This window comes from Rattus norvegicus, chromosome 19 (genome assembly GCF_036323735.1).
Source record: "Rattus norvegicus strain BN/NHsdMcwi chromosome 19, GRCr8, whole genome shotgun sequence".
Taxonomy (NCBI): domain Eukaryota; kingdom Metazoa; phylum Chordata; class Mammalia; order Rodentia; family Muridae; genus Rattus; species Rattus norvegicus.
In genome coordinates this window covers 69,405,324-69,424,874 of record NC_086037.1, presented here as the reverse complement: position 1 = coordinate 69,424,874, position 19,551 = coordinate 69,405,324, and the positions used below count along the sequence as shown (strand labels likewise).

The 19,551-nt window shown below is 51.5% G+C and overlaps 1 protein-coding gene across 4 annotated transcripts in view; it reads right to left on the bottom strand.

The window, feature by feature from the left end:
- Cog2 (component of oligomeric golgi complex 2) overlaps positions 1-19,551 on the bottom strand; it is a 38,768-nt gene that overhangs the window by 5,198 nt on the left and 14,019 nt on the right. The window contains exons 8-18 of one of the 4 annotated variants that reach the window (XR_001842215.3): positions 18,680-18,804; positions 16,598-16,724; positions 12,666-12,805; positions 10,913-10,974; positions 7,372-7,523; positions 6,171-6,344; positions 5,432-5,504; positions 5,038-5,180; positions 2,924-3,063; positions 2,183-2,363; positions 935-1,162 (exon numbers count right to left, since the gene is read on the bottom strand). Coding sequence is in view for 3 of the 4 variants with exons in the window: in XM_006255816.5 (XP_006255878.1) it covers positions 2,048-2,363; positions 2,924-3,063; positions 5,038-5,180; positions 5,432-5,504; positions 6,171-6,344; positions 7,372-7,523; positions 10,913-10,974; positions 12,666-12,805; positions 16,598-16,724; positions 18,680-18,804 (1,452 nt within the window). In the remaining variant the exon portion in view is untranslated. Of the gene's footprint in view, positions 1-600; positions 2,364-2,923; positions 3,064-5,037; positions 5,181-5,431; positions 5,505-6,170; positions 6,345-7,371; positions 7,524-10,912; positions 10,975-12,665; positions 12,806-16,597; positions 16,725-18,679; positions 18,805-19,551 lie in introns of those variants that run through there. The other 3 variants (NM_001110494.1, XM_006255816.5, XM_063278299.1) reach the window with 3 other exon arrangements.

The window sequence follows — 19,551 nt, the reverse complement described above, 5'->3', positions numbered from 1 at the left end:
GGTTTTTAGTGTGAATGTTGAAGCTGGGAGAATGTGTAACTTCAACTTTAAACCTGTCTGAATAAAACTGGCTCTCAGCGGGGAAACCAAGGAAAGGTAACAAGGGAGCTGTTTTGGGGAGCCAGATTCAAGTCTGAGACCGTTAGCTTTTGCCTGAACAACCTGCTCTCAAGGACAGAGACATCTTAGGGAGACTGGAATTCAATGGTTTGGAGTCAGAGCCAACAGGGTAAGAGAGGCCCACTCTTGACCTCTGGCTCTCTAGGCTGAGGCCTGTGTGTATGTTGAGCACACAGGCTGACAACTGGATTTGGGGCTATTTTGCCTGGGCTTAAATCCCAGCTGCCAGTCACCCACCCACAGACGGGAAATAGCAATGCCGCAGTTGGACTGGGCACTGTGCTCTCCCCTTTCTGGGATCAAGTGGCAGAGCCGTTGCACAGGGGTAGGCAGGGATCCTTGGGTATGAAACTAACCATGTGTGTTCACGACGTAGCTAGGACCTCGTGACTGTCAACAGCATAGCAGCCAGAGGGAGATCTAGAGACAGGATCCTTCCATCTGTGCCACAGGCATGCGTGTCACTGAAGGCAGGCATGCGAGGGCCACTGGGACTGAACTCACAACTTAGATGTGTACAGCAGGTACTTCTTTTATTTAGGGATGAATCTTTACTGCCACGCTGGCTCTGACAGAGGTGTGGACAGCAAGATCAGAAGTGCTCTTCCTCTGTGCCTAGATGGGCGGCCACTTTGTGCCCTCTAAGGAGGCGCAGGCCTGGGGTATCTCCCGGGTCAGGACAGCCCAGTAGCCACATTGTAGATTACTTTTACCCTACTGTAGAAATCAGCTTGTCTACACCAAGATTTACAATAAAAATAAAACAATTTGTTCTGTAAACTATAGCGAAAAGCTTCGAATGTCATAAAACTACCTTCCATACGATGGAAAAGCTTTGGTTCTTTCTGGGTGAAAGACGGCCCCACACGTGGGCAGCGGTGCAGGCTGTTGCTAGGTGACTCGGAGGACAAGGGTTGCTTTTTTCCCCACTCCAGGACGCCTAGGGCTGCTCTGCAGCTGCCTGGTCCCTGGCGGCAAGGACAAGCTCCGTGAGGGCCGGGAAGCTCTTGATGTCACTGGTCTGCAAGCCCATCTTTTGGATCTGCAAAGGCCATGAGAATGAATTGTCACCGTGATAAGGCCACCATTAAAGCCAGGACAAACCGACCCTGCCCCACTAAGGTGGAAAGTGTTCCCAGAGGAAGGAGGGGAAGGTTTTCTGTTAGAGTCAAGGGCTGGCTTAGTGCAAACCCAGTGTGGGTCCTGAGCTTCCCATAACAGGAAGCTAGCACATCTGAACCCCTCAGCCCACCACACTAGACTCTAGCCAGGGTAGGAGTCTCTTCTGTGGGCTTCAGGAAATGCTAGGAGAGAGAAACCCACGTGCAGAGGACAGAGAAGCAGATTATTTTTAGTTGAAGAGTTTTCCACAAAGCATGTCTGAGCTCTCCATCTTCTCAGCACCTCTCAGAGAGCAATGGGCCAAGACACGCAGCATGGCAGTGCTCTGTGGCTGCCGTGTGTCCCACCTGAACAGCAGCAGGGACCGCACATCCCTACTTCTTGCTCTGCCCATGTCTCGCTTGTGAAAAACTTCAAATTCCTTACACAGTAAACATGGCGGCAGGTATCTGCAGGCTGCTACCTCACTATCTGCTTTTGATATGGGGTCTTACAATCCCACTCATGGCAATCCTCCTGCCTAGGCATCCCGAATTTGGGATAACAGGCAGTTTCCCACATTTGTAAAGGGTGGAACTGTGGACATCGCTGCACCCTCTTAGGAGGTCTTAGAGCTGCCGTCAGCCATCCCCCCTGACGTCAAAGTCGGTGCTTAACACGGCACAGGGCAGGAGGCTGCAGGCCCTGCTGCTGGCTCAGGACTGCAGGCAGCAGGGGCAGCTCTGCTGACAGCATGGGCGAGAGCTGAAGCCACCGGTCACCTGCTGTTGGGTGGGAGAGGACACGCTGGGTCCCTCTGCCTTTTCTACCGCCCACTTCCTGGCATACACCCTTCTTCACAGCAAGTTGGGCCTGACTCTGTTCTATTGTTGGCCCTAGGGGGGGTGACACCCAAGCCTTGGCTAGCCTGGCCCTCAAAGCGGGCGCGCGTTGCGGGCACCTGTTCTCCCAGGTGCTCCACGTCCAGAGCCAGCTGCAGTCGGATCTTGTCGTCATCACTCATGCCGCCACTGGAGCTGACAGGGTTGGTGGCCGGGGATCTCCTGGCTTGTTTGAGGCGCTTCAGGCTTTCCTCCATCTTCCTCACTGAACTCAGCACGTCTGACACAGTCTCAAAGTACCTTGGACACAAGATGGCAGTGACAGGCTGGGAACAGATACTGGTGACACCATGCAGGAACTCGCTTTGTAAATAAGAGGTTCCTAAGATGGCCATCACATACACAACAGCTCAACTGGAAAATGTGCTGCCTGTCATGTTTCCTAAGTCTCCATCATGGCAGACAGCTTCCCTCTTTTCTGTGCTAGAGATGGAACCCAGGACTGTAGGAGTGCCAGACAAACTCCACCCAGGAGCCAAGAGGCCATGAGGGAAGAGATCCAGTCAGCTAACTTCCTGCCTGGGTCTTCTGCAGCCATCACCTTTACATGCACGGTCCCTCCCTCCCATCATCTCGGGACATCTGGAGGATACTTTGTTACAAGTGGTAATTCTCCTGCAAATCTAATCCTACTGAGGAGAGGAAGGACCTGGCTGTGCCTAGCGCAGGGAGGGCAGTAAGGGTGGATCAGTGGCCCGCTCACACCTTGTCCATTACAGCTGTGATATCTAAGAGCAGCCCACTGCTCCAGCAGCCCTTGTCAGAGTGCAGCAGGCAGCTCTCAGAGCCCACGAGCTTACTTGTGTGTGCTGTCAGACAGAGCTTCCTGTAGCCAGCGCTGCATCACTGCTGGCTGCACCTTGTCCCCATGTCCACTCTGAAGCTGGTACAGTGGCTTCAGGGCACTGTCCACATATGAAGAGGCTGTGCTGGGGACCTCCTGGAATGCCATTATAAACAGGAGTTAGGGACACAAAGAAATAAAGTCTTCAGACCATTAATGCTCAGCAAACAGCTCTATCCCTCCCAGAAGCGACCAGAGGGCCACAGAAACCACCTGGGGCAGCAGTGCCCCAAGAAGGCGACCCCCTGCCTCTGCTCCACATCAGGCTTGATTCTGAGGCAGGATGCACAGGGCTGAGTCCTGACTCCTCCCACTAGACAGATGCCCAGGGCTAGTGCTACAACCTGTTTAAGTAGCAGGACCGCACAGAGAGAAGACTTGGTCCCCTGCCCTGCCAGTGAAGACTGCCCTGGGGCTCAGGGGGGACTGATGTGCTGTGCACATTCACACACCAAACAGAAGGAAAAAGGAAGGCACCTGGAATATGCCCAGGCCCCGCCCAGCTAAGGGGCTTCAGGCCCAACAATAAACAGCAAAGCAGGATACTTTGTTACAAGTGTTAATTCTACTGCAGTCGCTAACTCTCCTCGGTCTGCTCATTTGAGTCAGAGCCTGACTTTGCAGCTCTGGACCGCATCAAACTTGTGACCTCCTCTCAGACTGTGGGGATTACAGGTGTGGCTACCACAGAGGGCTTTGCCAGTCAAACTTTAACATGAAAAGGGACAGCTGGACACGGTGGCTCACACTTGTAAGCCCAGCACTTAGAAGGCTCAGGCATAGGACTGCCACGTACTTGAGGGTAACCTCAGCTACATAATGAATTCTAAGTTAGCCTGGGATACAGAGTAAAGCCCTGTTCTCAAGGTGTCGATGACAATGAGATGACAATGGTGATGATGATGATGACAACAATGAACAAGAGGAAAGCCACCTCACACAAACTGTGGTCAACAAGGGATCCCTCCCTATACTCCAGAAATCTTGCAAGAAATCTTGCTAACGGTAGCTGGGCCCCTGCACGTAAGCAAAAGGAAGGCCATAGGTCATTGTTACAGTTCCTGAGAGTCTGGGGAAAACAGAAAGGCACTAAACTAGGTCTAACTCTTCACCTGACTGTGAAAGACAAGCGGAGGAAGAACCAGTCACCAGAGGGCGAGAACACGGGGAGAATGCATGAAGATGGGCTGGGAATCCTCAGTGGCTCTGCCACAGCCCCAGCACCCACCAAAGCCTCTGCTGCACCGGTGCCTGTGCTCTGGGCAACAAGCGCCCTACCCCGGGCTACCTCACTGGCCGCTGACATAGCCTTAATGCTACTGTGTTCACTAAGGGAACAAGGAAAACCAGGCATTTCCAATAATGATTTGCAGGACTAAGATTAATTAAAACTTGAGGGGAATCTATGAAGACAAAATACATTTAAATGAGTAAGACTTGGAAATGCTTTAAATGGTTCCTTGGTGCTGGAAAGAAGACTCCGTCACTGAGAACACTTGCTGCTCTTGCACAGGACCCAGATTCCCAGCATCCATCTGTAACCCCAGTTCCAGGGAATCCAACAGGCAGGCACATGGTACTCATACGTGCGCGTGGGAGAAAGTCGTATACAGCAAGTAAAATAAAAATTTAATTGCGGGGCTGGGGATTTAGCTCAGTGGTAGAGCGCTTACCTAGGAAGCGCAAGGCCCTGGGTTCGGTCCCCAGCTCCGAAAAAAAGAACGGAAAAAAAAATTTAATTGTTTCCTTAATTTTTAAAGAAAGTACTTTTCCAGGCTGGTGTGGTACTGCACACCTTTAATGCCAGCACTCAGAGGCAGAGAGGCAAGCAGATGTCTGTGGAATTGAGGCCACCCTGGCTTATGTAGTGAGTTCCAGGTCAGTCAGGACTCACACACATACAAAAGGTAGTTTTCCTTAAAATCGAAAGCCCACAGGGCCATGCGCACGCTGTGGGTTGTGCCGGCAGCTGGCTCCTGACCCTTGACCTCAGTTCACCCTAAGGTCTGACTGCGATCCACATTTCCCTGGCCCTGCACACCACAGAGCTTCCCCACGAGTGACACTGACCTTATTGGTCCTGCGGTAAAGCCTGGGCACCTCCAGGGCACTCTTCAGATAACCGAAGCAAGACTCGCTCAGGTCCTGCACAATCCTGCTACTCAGAGCTGGCACATGGGCAGACAAGGCACTCTGGGAGTCTTCCAGGGCCGCTGTAACACAGGGCAGTGGAATGAGGCACTGGTCCAGCTTCATTAAAACGTGACCATGGCGTTTAGAGTGTGCTAATAAATCAGGTCATTCGTATAAAACAGCAATCTGGTTTATAGAAGTCAAATCAAAGAGCAACACACAGAAACAGCTAAGGATTTACGGCTGGAGTGGAGTGGAGTTTAGTCTAAACTCTGAGTCTACAGCATTGCACGTTAAGGTATTTCTTATCTGGAGTCGGGTTCACTCTTACCTGAGATAGATGAGAAATTCTTAAAGCCGACCATCTCAAGTTTCAGCCTGACTGTCTCCAGGAGGTCTGGAAGCTGAAACACATTTTGGACACTAGTTCTTTCTTTTAATCAGAACGAGCAGCTTTGCACCCACAACCTCAGACAGGAGTAACAAGTGTTGAAGCCTGTGTCAGAGCCTGTAGGTAAAGTTCCCACCAGGCTCTCACTTCCGCAGCCACTGGGCACAGCATGGGGCAGCTGGCTGCACGGCCACTGAAGGCAGAAAAGCAAAAACTCATTTTACAGCTCTCCATGACACCAGAACTGTTCACAGTGAATAGGCCATGTTTTCTCTGAACACACAGTATATTTGTTCAATCACACAAAATGTAAACTGTGAAAAGCAGAATCTATCTGAAGGTGTAAACTCTGTCCATAAAGTTCTCTAAATGCTGGGAGCAAACCATGGGCCCACAGAGAAGGTGGGTGGGGACTCTCATTCCATTGACTCTCTCAGACGGCGGGGGCAGTGAATTGGGAGTAACTACAGGTCAGCCCACCATAGGCCGTGCCCACGATGGCTGAGCTGATGATGGTAGAGCCTGCGGAGGCCGAGGGTTAGCCTTTTCCTGAGAGCAAGGAGCAGTGGGCACAGCGCTCTCAGAGTACCAAGGAGGGAAACATCCTGTAGGGTCCTCGTGGGTGCACAGGACCCCACGGTTCACAGATCCATGCATCTACCAGGGCAGCGAAGCTTACCCATTCCTGCAGCCTGCCCAGGTCTGAGACCACATACACCAGCTGAGTGCTGGAGATGGGCACAGCGCCTGCTTCTGAAGGATGGCTTCCATGGTCGTCCGAAGGGTCTTTGCTGCCTGCCAAAGGCTTTTTAGTCTCCTTGGCAGTTTCATTAGAGATGGGCCTGACAGAAAGCTGAAAAAGAATTTTAAGGATCAAACACTCCTGCCAAGACATGGGGCGTTCATACGCGCTCAGGAGCTCTGCACACACACACTGGCTGCAGTGGACAGCAGTCTCTCTCAGGCAGCCTTGGCCCTGCTGTTCTTACTGTTGTGTCTTCTGGACAGCCAGTGGGGCAGGGAAGCCTGAGGAAGTCTGTGAGCAGAGGGGGTGAGGACAGGTACGCCCCACCTTCCACAGAGCCTCCCTTCCTCCTGGCACCCCAGCTCACAGGTACATCCTCACCACAGCCACACACAGAGGCCATTTGGCCAATGTACAAAGAACTCAAGGTGTTGACTGTCCCAAGTGCACAGGACTTGTGCTGGACCTCAGCTGCTCTAAGCCTGTGCTCTGCTCCGGACACAGGGTGTGACTGCCACTGCACTGCCCTCCGTGTGGTCTGCTCCTTTTTGAAGACTGTCTCCCTGTTTCTAGATTTCTGTACCATGAGGACTGGCTTATGTGTGTCACTGAGGGTGTCCCTAAGGTGGCTCTGAACACCGATGTCTGCAAGGACCTAAAGCTGTTGCTCAGTTGTTAGTGACGCCAGTCTCCTGGGGACAAGAGCCTTGGGCATGCCCATGTGCCAGTAACAGCGAGTACAGAGAGCTGATGCACTTGACTGACTCAGGAGGATCCGGAGAGCCCAGAACGGAGGGTAACAACGTCTGGTTTGATGATCACCTCACTGTTTACAACTTAAACCTATTTACTTTTGTTTCTGTTCTTTTTCATTAAAATGAACATTTTTTTCAGGGTGCATTAGGAATCTGGTTTTGAGATGAGAAAATTACTAGGGTGGGACCTCTCAGTATTAACCCTGAGCATGTGTCAGGTGCCCACAGCTGCATCTGACACCACGGGACACTCTGGACCCCTGTGGGGGTTTAGCCACATGCCTGGGACACTCTGGACCCCTGTGGGGGTTTAGCCACATGCCCCTCGAGGTCCACCCAGGGATAGCTGGGTTGAGGGGGGCTGCATGGTGCCCACTCACCTCACTGACAAACACAGAGAATCGGGCCAGAATCTGCAGCGTGAGCCTCCACAGACGATGTGCCAACAAAGGCAGGAACATCTCATCGGACCAGCATTTGCTCAGACTGATCCATGTTCTGTGAGAAGCCAGAAGGCAATACGGACTTCCAGCTGGAGAAAAAGCACGGACTCAGGGCACGCTATCCAGTTAGGCTGCTGTCCAACTCTAGGTACTGGTGCACAACTCGAGTACAGAACAGGGCACGCTGCCCAGCTGTGGCCAGCAGAGGTCTAGAGCGGCCCAAGACCACAGGTCTTCAGTGTGGAGTTTGCTAACTCACCTAACACAGTTTCCAGGCATGGGAGCTAGCATCAAACACGATGCTCGACAGCTGCATGGTGAGTGGCAGTGTGCGAGCTTACACTTCAGCTTTCCCTGCCTCAGGCTGGCTACTACCCACAGAGAAGGTCGATCCTTATGACTACTGTAGAGATGGACAGAGACAACTCTATGACTCAGAAAGAAGGTTCAGGTCAGACTGGGCTGCGCCAGAGAGGAGCCTGTGTGCCACAGAAATGTGCTGTATCTCAATGGCTACCAAGAGTGTGTGTCACGAGTCTGAGCGCCTGCAGCTGCCACCTACCCAGAATCCCAGAAGGCCTGGCTTGTGTCCATCTGAGTCACCCTTAGAAGGGAAAGGGGCACACAGACCCAGGAGCTGCCTTCCCATAGCTGGGTTGGGGGCAGGAAGAGGGTGAACCGCAGACGTCTACAGATAACTGATCGAATCTACAGCCATTCCACACCAATGTGCCCAATCTCAAGAGCTGATCACAGAATCTGGAGGGCACAGCAACTGCACACAGGAGCACGGCCCTGACATGCTGCATCCTGGAGGAAAAGATCCATTTGGAACTTTATAAAGGGTCCTTTGCCGTCATCTCTGTAAGGCAAGGAATTCACGAACCAGGACTGCTTTCTATTTGTTGAACACAAAGTGAAATGTCTGGGAGCTTAGCTCACTACAGAGCGCTTGCTCACCGTGTTAGCTTACTACAGAGTGCCTGCTCAGCCTGTTACCTTACTACAGAGCGCCTGCTCAGCCTGTTAGCTTACTACAGAGCGCCTGCTCAGCCTGTTAGCTTACTACAGAGTGCCTGCTCAGCCTGTTACCTTACTACAGAGCGCCTGCTCAGCCTGTTAGCTTACTACAGAGCGCCTGCTCACCGTGTTAGCTTACTACAGAGCACCTGCTCAGCCTGTTAGCTTACTACAGAGCGCCTGCTCACCATGTTAGCTTACTACAGAGCGCCTGCTCAGCCTGTTAGCTTACTACAGAGTGCCTGCTCACCGTGTTAGCTTACTACAGAGCGCCTGCTCAGCCTGTTAGCTCACTACAGAGCGCTTGCTCACCGTGTTAGCTTACTACAGAGCACCTGCTCAGCCTGTTACCTTACTACAGAGCGCCTGCTCAGCCTGTTAGCTTACTACAGAGTGCCTGCTCACCGTGTTAGCTTACTACAGAGCGCCTGCTCAGCCTGTTAGCTCACTACAGAGCGCTTGCTCACCGTGTTAGCTTACTACAGAGCACCTGCTCAGCCTGTTACCTTACTACAGAGCGCCTGCTCAGCCTGTTAGCTTACTACAGAGTGCCTGCTCACCGTGTTAGCTCACTACAGAGTGCCTGCTCAGCCTGTTACCTTACTACAGAGCGCCTGCTCAGCCTGTTAGCTCACTACAGAGTGCCTGCTCACCGTGTTAGCTTACTACAGAGCGCCTGCTCACCGTGTTAGCTTACTACAGAGCGCCTGCTCAGCCTGTTAGCTCACTACAGAGCGCTTGCTCACCGTGTTAGCTTACTACAGAGCGCCTGCTCAGCCTGTTAGCTCACTACAGAGCGCTTGCTCACCGTGTTAGCTTACTACAGAGTGCCTGCTCACCGTGTTAGCTTACTACAGAGTGCCTGCTCAGCCTGTTAGCTTACTACAGAGTGCCTGCTCACCGTGTTAGCTCACTACAGAGTGCCTGCTCAGCCTGTTAGCTTACTACAGAGTGCCTGCTCAGCCTGTTAGCTTACTACAGAGTGCCTGCTCACCGTGTTAGCTTACTACAGAGCGCCTGCTCACCATGTTAGCTTACTACAGAGCGCCTGCTCAGCCTGTTAGCTTACTACAGAGTGCTTGCTCACCGTGTTAGCTTACTACAGAGTGCCTGCTCAGCCTGTTACCTTACTACAGAGTGCCTGCTCACCGTGTTAGCTCACTACAGAGTGCCTGCTCTGTCTATTACCTTACTACAGAGTGCCTGCTCACCGTGTTAGCTCACTACAGAGTGCCTGCTCAGCCTGTTACCTTACTACAGAGTGCCTGCTCAGCCTGTAACCTTACTACAGAGTGCCTGCTCACCGTGTTAGCTTACCACAGAGTGCCTGCTCAGCCTGTTAGCTTACTACAGAGCGCCTGCTCAGCCTGTTACCTTATTACAGAGCGCCTGCTCAGCCTGTTAGCTTACTACAGAGCGCCTGCTCAGCCTGTTACCTTACTACAGAGTGCCTGCTCACCGTGTTAGCTTACTACAGAGTGCCTGCTCTGTCTATTACCTTACTACAGAGCGCCTGCTCAGCCTGTTACCTTACTACAGAGCGCCTGCTCAGCCTGTTAGCTTACTACAGAGTGCCTGCTCACCATGTTAGCTTACTACAGAGCGCCTGCTCACCATGTTAGCTTACTACAGAGCACCTGCTCAGCCTGTTAGCTTACTACAGAGTGCTTGCTCACCGTGTTAGCTTACTACAGAGTGCCTGCTCAGCCTGTTACCTTACTACAGAGTGCCTGCTCACCGTGTTAGCTCACTACAGAGTGCCTGCTCTGTCTATTACCTTACTACAGAGTGCCTGCTCACCGTGTTAGCTCACTACAGAGTGCCTGCTCAGCCTGTTACCTTATTACAGAGCGCCTGCTCAGCCTGTTAGCTTACTACAGAGCGCCTGCTCACCGTGTTAGCTTACTACAGAGCACCTGCTCACCGTGTTAGCTTACTACAGAGCGCCTGCTCAGCCTGTTAGCTTACTACAGAGTGCCTGCTCAGTCTGTTACCTTACTACAGAGTGCCTGCTCAGCCTGTTACCTTACTACAGAGTGCCTGCTCAGTCTATTACCTTACTACAGAGCGCCTGCTCAGCCTGTTACCTTACTACAGAGTGCCTGCTCAGCCTGTTAGCTTACTACAGAGTGCCTGCTCACCGTGTTAGCTTACTACAGAGTGCCTGCTCAGCCTGTTAGCTTACTACAGAGTGCCTGCTCTGTCTATTACCTTACTACAGAGTGCCTGCTCAGTCTATTACCTTACTACAGAGTGCCTGCTCAGCATGGTATGGGGGCCTTTTTTGTTTTGTTTTGTTTTGTTTTTGTTGTTGTTCTTAAGATTGTATGCCAGTGTCCTTACAGCCCAAATCCCTGCCTGGTGAAAAAAGGCAGGAGCATGCTCAGGACCAGGGCTGAGCTGGCTGGTAAGCTCAACAAGTCCCTTCAGGACGCCTGCTGTTTCCTGTTGAACTTACCTGGGGCGTCTTCTAGCCCATCTGTGAGGGATGCTTCTAAGGATCCTGCCACTTCTCTGAACCTGAGGAAGAAGGACCTGGGTCAGTGTCATGTTAGGGTGCATCTGCAAGATGCCTCCGCCTGCGTAGCCTCCTTTCCTGCCCACGGTGGCAGGATGGCCAGGTGCCCTTTTCCTCTTTACTGTATCAGAGATAAACTCCCAGATGAAGCCGCTGCTCTGCAGGGTTCTTTGCTATCTGCAGTCAGTCTCCATACATGTCATCCAAGCCTTACTGAGAGGATCCCCTTAGTTCCACTCTCTAGTAACAGCTCAAGGCCATGCAGTGTTGTCTCCAATCCCCTGTGTCAGCAACACCACAGTGAAGAAACACCCTATGCTAAGACACAGAAAGCTGGCTTGGCACCTGCCTTTGCCACCTGAGGAAGACCCCAAGGCCCAAGTCAGCCCTGGGCTCAGTGCACGTGCCCTTCAACCTCTGCTGACCTTCCTGCTGCAGCTACATCCTGATGGCAGCAGACCCAGCGTCCAGCCACGCATCAGACCGGCATCACTAACAGAGGCAATATTTTTGACAACTGGCTGTTTCCCTGGGCACTGTTTCTAGGCTGCAGTCACTTGCTAATTCCCTCAGTAACATTCAAGATGAGTTCATCTCAGTGACAGTCAAGAGTCATCTGTGGTAATGACCTGAGTAGGTGCCAGGGAAGCCAACAACAGTCTGGTCTTGGCAACCGCAGCGGGAAGACACAGGAGGAGCAGGAAACAGAGAGAGGTGGTAAGAGCCTGAGAGCAGCCTAAGAAGCAGAGATCAGGTGCAAGGACCAGAGAAAGGGCTACGGGGGTTGGAGGTGCACAATCTAGAACTCTGCCTCAGCCCCACATCATCTTTCAAATTCTACACAAAACACAGGTAAGCAGGCTGATGCAGGCCAAAGGCCTGGCTCTACTGTCCACAGTGGAAAGGTAGAACCATGTAAGAAGCCCGAGTGAGGATGCATCCCTGCTACAGTTGTCAGTGGACTAGAACACAGCACCCACAGAGAGCCTGAGGCTGGAAAGGAAGCCAGGCTTTGTCAGCAAACCAGGTAAAGGCTTGAGACCCCAAGTTATGTGAGTGCTGATGACAGCTCATGGAAACAATGGGTGCGGAGCCCTGATAGCTCGCACTCCACACAGCAGTGAGACACGTGCTGCTGCTGAACCGAGCATCCTGCAGAGCTGCTACACCAGGGTGAGCCCCGAGCGAGCAGCCCCGAGCGAGCAGCCCCGTTGTGGCCTTCAGATGTCACTGTCTGTGGGAGCTCAGGAGAGGAAACATCTAACCTCTAACATTTAGGTTTGGGGAAAGATTCTACTCACATCTTCCCCTAAGCATCATGGTCTATAGGGAAATAAAAGCACTCTGACAAAATGGCACTGTGGCCACCCAGTGTGGAAGGCGCCGCTTTCCTCTGCTCTAACTACCAGACAGCATGAAGCGCTTAGGTGCTGTGGACATGCAGCTCTGAGAAAGGACAGGGAAAGGCAGTAAAGTTACCTAAACCTTCACGCCACGGAGTCCACATAGTAGAAGGAACTGCACGCTGTACACTCACACGAATGTCCTAGCACCACACTCCAGAAACCTCACTCCTCTGTACAACCCACAGCTATGTGGGTCATGTGGGCTTTACTTTCCCGCCAGGGACTGAACATCTATTTCCCAGCATCCATGGAAGGGGATGCGGTGAGGGATGCGGTGAGGGACCGACCTTATCTGGAAGTAGACAGGCAAGTTCCACTTGTTGCTGAAGCTGTGGTAGGCAGGATGGGCTCGCAGTCGCTTTACGCTGGCCTGGGATCCACACTGCCGCTCAAACCTCCTCACGAAGTCCATGCTCACCGTGTATTTCTAGAACAAGAACACACGGTGGGATCTTCTCCGTCAGCCAGCGAGATAGTCAGACGCTGCCTCAGAACTGCACCAAGACTGCAAAGGTCAACACAGAAGCAGGCGGGAGTGACTGTCCTAAGGGCAGCCTCCTAACAACTCCAACTTCCCCTTCATTAGAGCTTCCGCCATGACCAGACTGCCACTCCCCAGGTGGGAAGGAAAAGCCTATCTGAAGCCGGGTGTTCTGCTACAAGGCCAGGGCTTCCTAAATAACACACTGCTTCCCGGCAGCCCTGTCTTCCCATGGGATCACGGACAGAAGATTAAGTTGAAGGATGCAGAAGTCTTTTAAAAGGAAACGAGGAAAGAAAATGAACTGGAGGAAACACTGTATGATTCCTGTGGATGAAGACAACAGGACAGATGGACACACTAAACATGTGCACCGTCACCATGGCAACCAGACACAGCGAGGAAACACAGCAGGCTACACTTGCCTTCTGTGGAGTCTCCATTCTCTAAGTCCCAGGCTCCCTGCAAACCGTGCTGGACTTTCTCAGTCAGATAGGGCTCAATCCCATGTCACCAAATCCCCAAACATAGTTCCTGTCACACAGACAGGACCTTCACTGGAGACTAAGACACAGATCTTGAATATTTTTAACTAGTTCAGGGACCTCTTATTCTGTGGGGTGTTCTAGGTTTATGGAGCTGAGACAAAGGTACCTGAACTGTCTCTGGAAACAGCAAGGCTGAAGAAGTACAAAGGCCCACTCTTTCAGAAGAACTGTGGCATGGGCTTCAAGACGGAGGCATTTCTTCAAAGAAGTGATGGATATCCACGGAAATGCAGCCACTAACCTTGGGCCCGGAGGCCTGCTCAGCCCTGGTCTAGAATTTGGAGTTCAGGTTCTCTCAGAAAGGTTCCCTTCTGAGCCCAAACCTCTGCAGAGCCACCATGGTCCACATGAGTGTCTGAAGAACACAACAATTCAGGAAGACCCCTGATCGGCTCACGTACACACGCTCCTTCACCCCACGTATAGTATCCAGTCTAAAATACACCGTTTCTAAAATCATGAGGCCTGCTTACACAGCTCATGGAAAACATAGGTCACCACATCATTCAATATTCTACATGCAGGACAAACAGCACAGTGGACAAATGGGTTTCTCTGGTACAAGCTCCAAACCTGTGTGAGCCAAAGTCTCAGCTAAGTTTCCTGTGCCTCTCTAGACAGTGGGGAGCACTAACATGAAACAATGGGGAGCACTAACATTAAACAGTGGGGAACACTAACATGAAACAATGGGGAGCACTAACATTAAACAGTAGGGAGCACTAACATGAGACAGTGGGGAGCACTAACATGAGACAGTGGGCAGTACTAACATTAAACAGTAGGGAGCACTAACATGAGACAGTGGGGAGCACTAACATGAGATAGTGGGGAACACTAACATTAGACAGTGGGCAGTACTAACATTAGACAGTGGGGAGCACTAACATGAGACAGTGGGGAGCACTAACATGAGACAGTGGGCAGCACTAACATTAAACAGTGGGGAGCACTAAGATGAGACAGTGGGGAGCACTAACATGAGACAGTGGGGAGCACTTACATTAGACAGTGCGCAGCACTAACATGAGACAGTGGGGAGCACTTACATTAGACAGTGCGCAGCACTAACATGAGACAGTGGGGAGCACTAACATGAGACAGTGGGGAGCACTAACATGAGACAGTGGGGAGCACTAACATTAAACAGTGGGCAGTACTAACATTAAACAGCAGATTAGAACACCCACAGAACCAGAAATGACCAGGAAGGTAATTAGCATGGAGCCCTGAATGCTCAGGAGAGACAGACCATTCAGGCACAACCAAGGAGACCATCGCTGCCCAGAAGGAAGATCCTGAGCCATGCAGAGTGCAGCGACGACAGCAAGGGGCTGAGGAGGATCCAAAGCCTGAGGAATAAAGTACCAGCTGGGAGACAACACACGCGACCACGCCAGAATGGATGAAAATACTGGTCTTCAGTCGAGCTTCGGAGTTTGACCTCAGAGCAAACTACCTTCCCAAAAGAAAAGCAGGGTCGTTATGTACAGACAAGCCAGCTGATTGTATTATAAATGCAAGACACATGCTATCAGAAGCCTTACTATTAAAGACATGATGCGTGTTGTCAGTAAGCCTCACTATGAGGCAGTGGTTCTCAACCTTCCTAATGATCTGACCCTTTAATGGGGTTCCTCATGTTGTGGTGACCCCAACCCCAAAATAAAATTATTTTGCTGCTACTTCATATCTGTAGTTTTGCTACTGTTATGAATCATAGTTAAATATCTGATATGCAGAATATCTGATATGTGACCTCTGTGAAAGGGTCATAGGACCCCCATGAACAGGTTGTGACCCACAGATTGAGACCTGTTGCTATAGAGCCTTCCAAGAGAAACACGATTAGGAAGAGGGGTGTGCTGACCCCCCAGGGAGCAGCAGTCAACAGCAGGAGGGGAGCATTCACAGAGTGATGACTCCAAACACCAGGAAATGCCTAGTGTTAAACACCACACAGGAAGTGGCAGGGAGCAGCACCAGGAGCTCCTGTGAGGAAGACAGCACAGAACGTGAATCCTCTCTAAGTTTATTGAGTGAAGAGGGAGCACACGCCTGCCTCTGTAGATGGGAAAAATCAGTATAAAGGAGAAAATCCTCCAAAGCCTAAATTACTAGAGGGCAGGAAGAGAAGGAGAAAGAAAGGGGAGAGGAGGTAAACACAGAAGTGAAGCAGAGAGGAGCAGAGTACATCCCACTACGCCTTTAAAGTCACTAACTGAAATAAATACAGCTTATGAGAAAGAGCCCGCCCAGCCAGGCTCCAGAGCAAGCGCCCCAGCAGGGCTCAGCAGCCACCAGCTCAGACACCTGTGGTGCACGCTGTCAGCTACAGTGGGCAGCAAGCACACATGCGGCTCCTGCGATCTTCACGGCTTGCTCCTCTCCACCACGGTACACGTCACACGGTGGGAGGTGCTGGGGATCAGAACTCAGGCTCCCATGCCTTCCCACACGGGAGCTCTTACCCAGCCCTCAGCTGAGTTTTCATGAAAAACAACTGCATGGATTTGGTTTTGTGAAGTTTTAAGACTTTTTAAAGAAATGTAGAAAGTGTCGTGTGTATCTATACACAACGGCCTCTAGATTGACTTATGACTGCAATCTAAGATGAGAATGGGTTGGAAAGGCAGCTCAGCAGTTAGCTTCCTTCTCTGTAAATGGCTGTGATGTTTGCCTGTATGATGTCTGTGCCAATTGCAAGTCTGGTGCCTGAGGAAGTCAGAAGAGGCTTCAGACCCCCTGGAACTGAGCTATAAGCAGTTGCAAACCGTTATGTGGGTGCTAGGGACCTATCTTTGTTCTCTGGAAGAATGGCCAGTGTTCCTAACCATTGAGCCCTCTCTTGGGTCCCCTGCATATGGTTCTTGTAGAGGGCCTGAGTTTGGTTCCCAACACACACGTCATGAAGCTGACAATCTACTGTAAGTAACCCCAGCTCTGGGGGCCTGACGTTTTCTGAATACTGCACTTGTGTGCACAGACCCATCTACTCACACATACATAGAAATACAATCTGAAGGTGAAACGAGAGCATTCTCATAGCCACACTTGAAAGAAGCAGTGTGTGTTCAATGAAAACACTCCATCGACAATCACAGTTTGCCTTTCAGTAGCCTGAAACTACATCAGTGAAACTGTGACTTTCCCAAGGCACAGGGTATTTTTCCAAGTGACAAGCCATTACCTGGTGAAAGGCGTCAGGGTCCCCAGGGTTGAAAAGTGAGGGTAGCTTTTCCTCTAGTCCTCCAACTATTTCCGGCCACACAGAATTCACCAAGAAATCATAGCCAGGAACGATAGTGCCTTTCTCACTGTGGGACAAGGAGACAGGAGCGTCAGGTCACTCAACTTCTACTTTCTGCACTGTGCCTACTAAAAGAGCCTCAGCCTCATCTTATTTTAACTGTTTTGAAGACCTTATTTTCTGTCTTGATTATTTAGATTTCACTTCTGTGTCTCACTGTTACACTGACCTTGACACCCCCACCTACCCTTCCCCACACTTCCCCAGCCCTGTAGGATACAACTCTCCTACTCACAGGCCGCCACCCAGACTCCTAGCTTGGGAAACAACAGTCGTAAGCCAAGAGTGGCACAGGTCAGCTTTCTCAGCACCCAGGAGGCTGAGACAGAAGAGTTAGGAATTCAAGGCCAGCCTGGGCCACAAAATAAGACTTGGTATAAATCAGCAGCTTATACCACAGGAAAGTAATCTTTGCATTCAAGAAACTGACTATAAGGCGTGGAGGTTCACTAACTTATCTGTGTTTCTCACGCGTAAGTGGGTTTGGCTCTGAAATTCTGTTACAGTTCGTGTAAAATCTTGGCCACAAATCCTGATATGAGAAGACACTAAGTTAGCACGTGTGCTTTGTTCTGTAGTGTCCTACACTACGTGTTGGTTTTCTAATTTGAAAACTTAGCACAAGTTCAGAGCGCACTCGAGCTCACAGAGAACTTCTGAAGGATACAGTCTGCCCGCAGTGTGACAGACAGCTAAGGCCTCCTCCACTGTGCCAAGGAGGCTGCCCCATCCCCATGAGCAGTTAGGAGTCCTGAGAACCGGGAGAAAGCTCAGTATGCTAGCCTGAGAAGGTCTACGGCTGGAACCAAGAGGCCTGGAGCCTGAAGCCTGCTTAGGGCCGTCCTGAGTCAGATATAGAATGGTCAGAGGACAATAGTTAAAGCAAATCAGTGTTTATTGAAGAATGGGAACTGACCAAAGAGAGAACTGTGGACACTGGGGCAGCTGGATGGTGGGTAGAAGGTAGGGAGGGGAACTGTGGACACTGGGGCAGCTGGATGGTGGGTAGGAGGTAGGGAGGAGAACTATGGACACTGGGGCAGCTGGATGGTTGGTAGAAGGTAGGGAGGAGAACTGTGGACACTGGGGCAGCTGGATGGTTGGTAGAAGGTAGGGAGGAGAACTGTGGACACTGGGGCAGCTGGATGGTTGGTAGAAGGTAGGGAGGAGAACTGTGGACACTGGGGCAGCTGGATGGTTGGTAGAAGGTAGGGAGGAGAACTGTGGACACTGGGGCAGCTGGATGGTGGGTAGGAGGTAGGGAGGAGAACTGTGGACACTGGGGCAGCTGGATGGTGGGTAGGAGGTAGGGAGGGGAACTATGGACACTGGGGCAGCTGGATGGTTGGTAGAAGGTAGGGAGGGGAACTGTGGACACTGGGGCAGCTGGATGGTGGGTAGAAGGTAGGGAGGAGAACTGTGGACACTGGGGCAGCTGGATGGTGGGTAGGAGGTAGGGAGGAGAACTATGGACACTGGGGCAGCTGGATGGTTGGTAGAAGGTAGGGAGGGGAACTATGGACACTGGGGCAGCTGGATGGTTGGTAGAAGGTAGGGAGGGGAACTGTGGACACTGGGGCAGCTGGATGGTTGGTAGAAGGTAGGGAGGAGAACTGTGGACACTAGGGCAGCTGGATGGTGGGTAGGAGGTAGGAAGGAGAACTGTGGACATTAGGCCTGGGCAGCTGGATGGCAGATAGGAGCTAGGTCTGGCACATACATGGCCACTCTGTATACAGAACAGGATGTGGGCCATGAAAAGAACGCACTTTCAGTTTAAACTGGACTTGGGAAGAAGGCAGCTGAGAAAAGGAACATGGAGGAGTGCGGAGGGCTCCAGCCAGAAACCCAGCCTGGGCCTTGGCTTCATCCTGCACTTAAACTCAGACTGCTTTCCGCCAGCAGGGGAGGGGCAGTGACACACGCGGCCTGCTCACTGGGCTAGCCTGGGGTGCAGCTCACCTTGACACAGCTCCTCCTGTGACTTCCCGGAGAAGGCGGCAGTGGTGAGGGACGAATTCCAGGAGTTTGTTGTACATGAGCTGCAGGCCACTGGGATGAGAATCAACGACCCGCTCAACAATCACCTTGGACAGACGGAAACTACTTAAGGATGGCATTCAGAAGCCATGAAGTAGACACCACAAAGGTGGGAGGGGCACTTGGGCCGCTCTCTGGTCAGCTGTTACTGTCTGTTAGTTTTTGTTTAAGACTCTCCCTGAGTAGCTAGATGGAACTCACTAAGGAAATCAGGCTGGCCTCAAGCTCAGAGAGATCTGCCCGCCCCTGCCTGCCCCTGCCTCCCTGGTGCTGGTAGGCTAGAGGTGTGGATCCTCACCTGCAGGTCGGCTGTATATTTCCTAAATAATAACCCTAACTGTCACACTCAGAACCATTGCTATGTTTGCCTGTAGCTCTGACCTGAAGTGGGGAAGGAGGAAGCAGAGATTGGCCTGAGGATGAAGAACTTGCTTTCCCCAGAACAGGCCTAGGTCAGAGCAAGGACCCATTTCAGTTCCTGCAGCCTGGCCTCTCCTGTCACTACGGGGCTTAGGACAGGGTCTGAGGCAGACAAACAAAAATATTTCATGCCTATATTTTATTTTTGGCTATAAGAACGAAACTCAAAGTATAATATAACAAAAATCCATTAAGTTTTAAAAGACAGGAGGCTACAAGTTACTTGTTGGTATCCGCAAATGAGAAACGCTGCCCACAGGTTCATGTTCGAGTGCTGGGCTCTCAGCGGCAGCGCCTTGTAGAGAAGTATTCACTATGGGCATCCTTTGAGGCTCGCAGTCTTACCCACCTCCTGTTCCTGCCCTCTGCCTCCT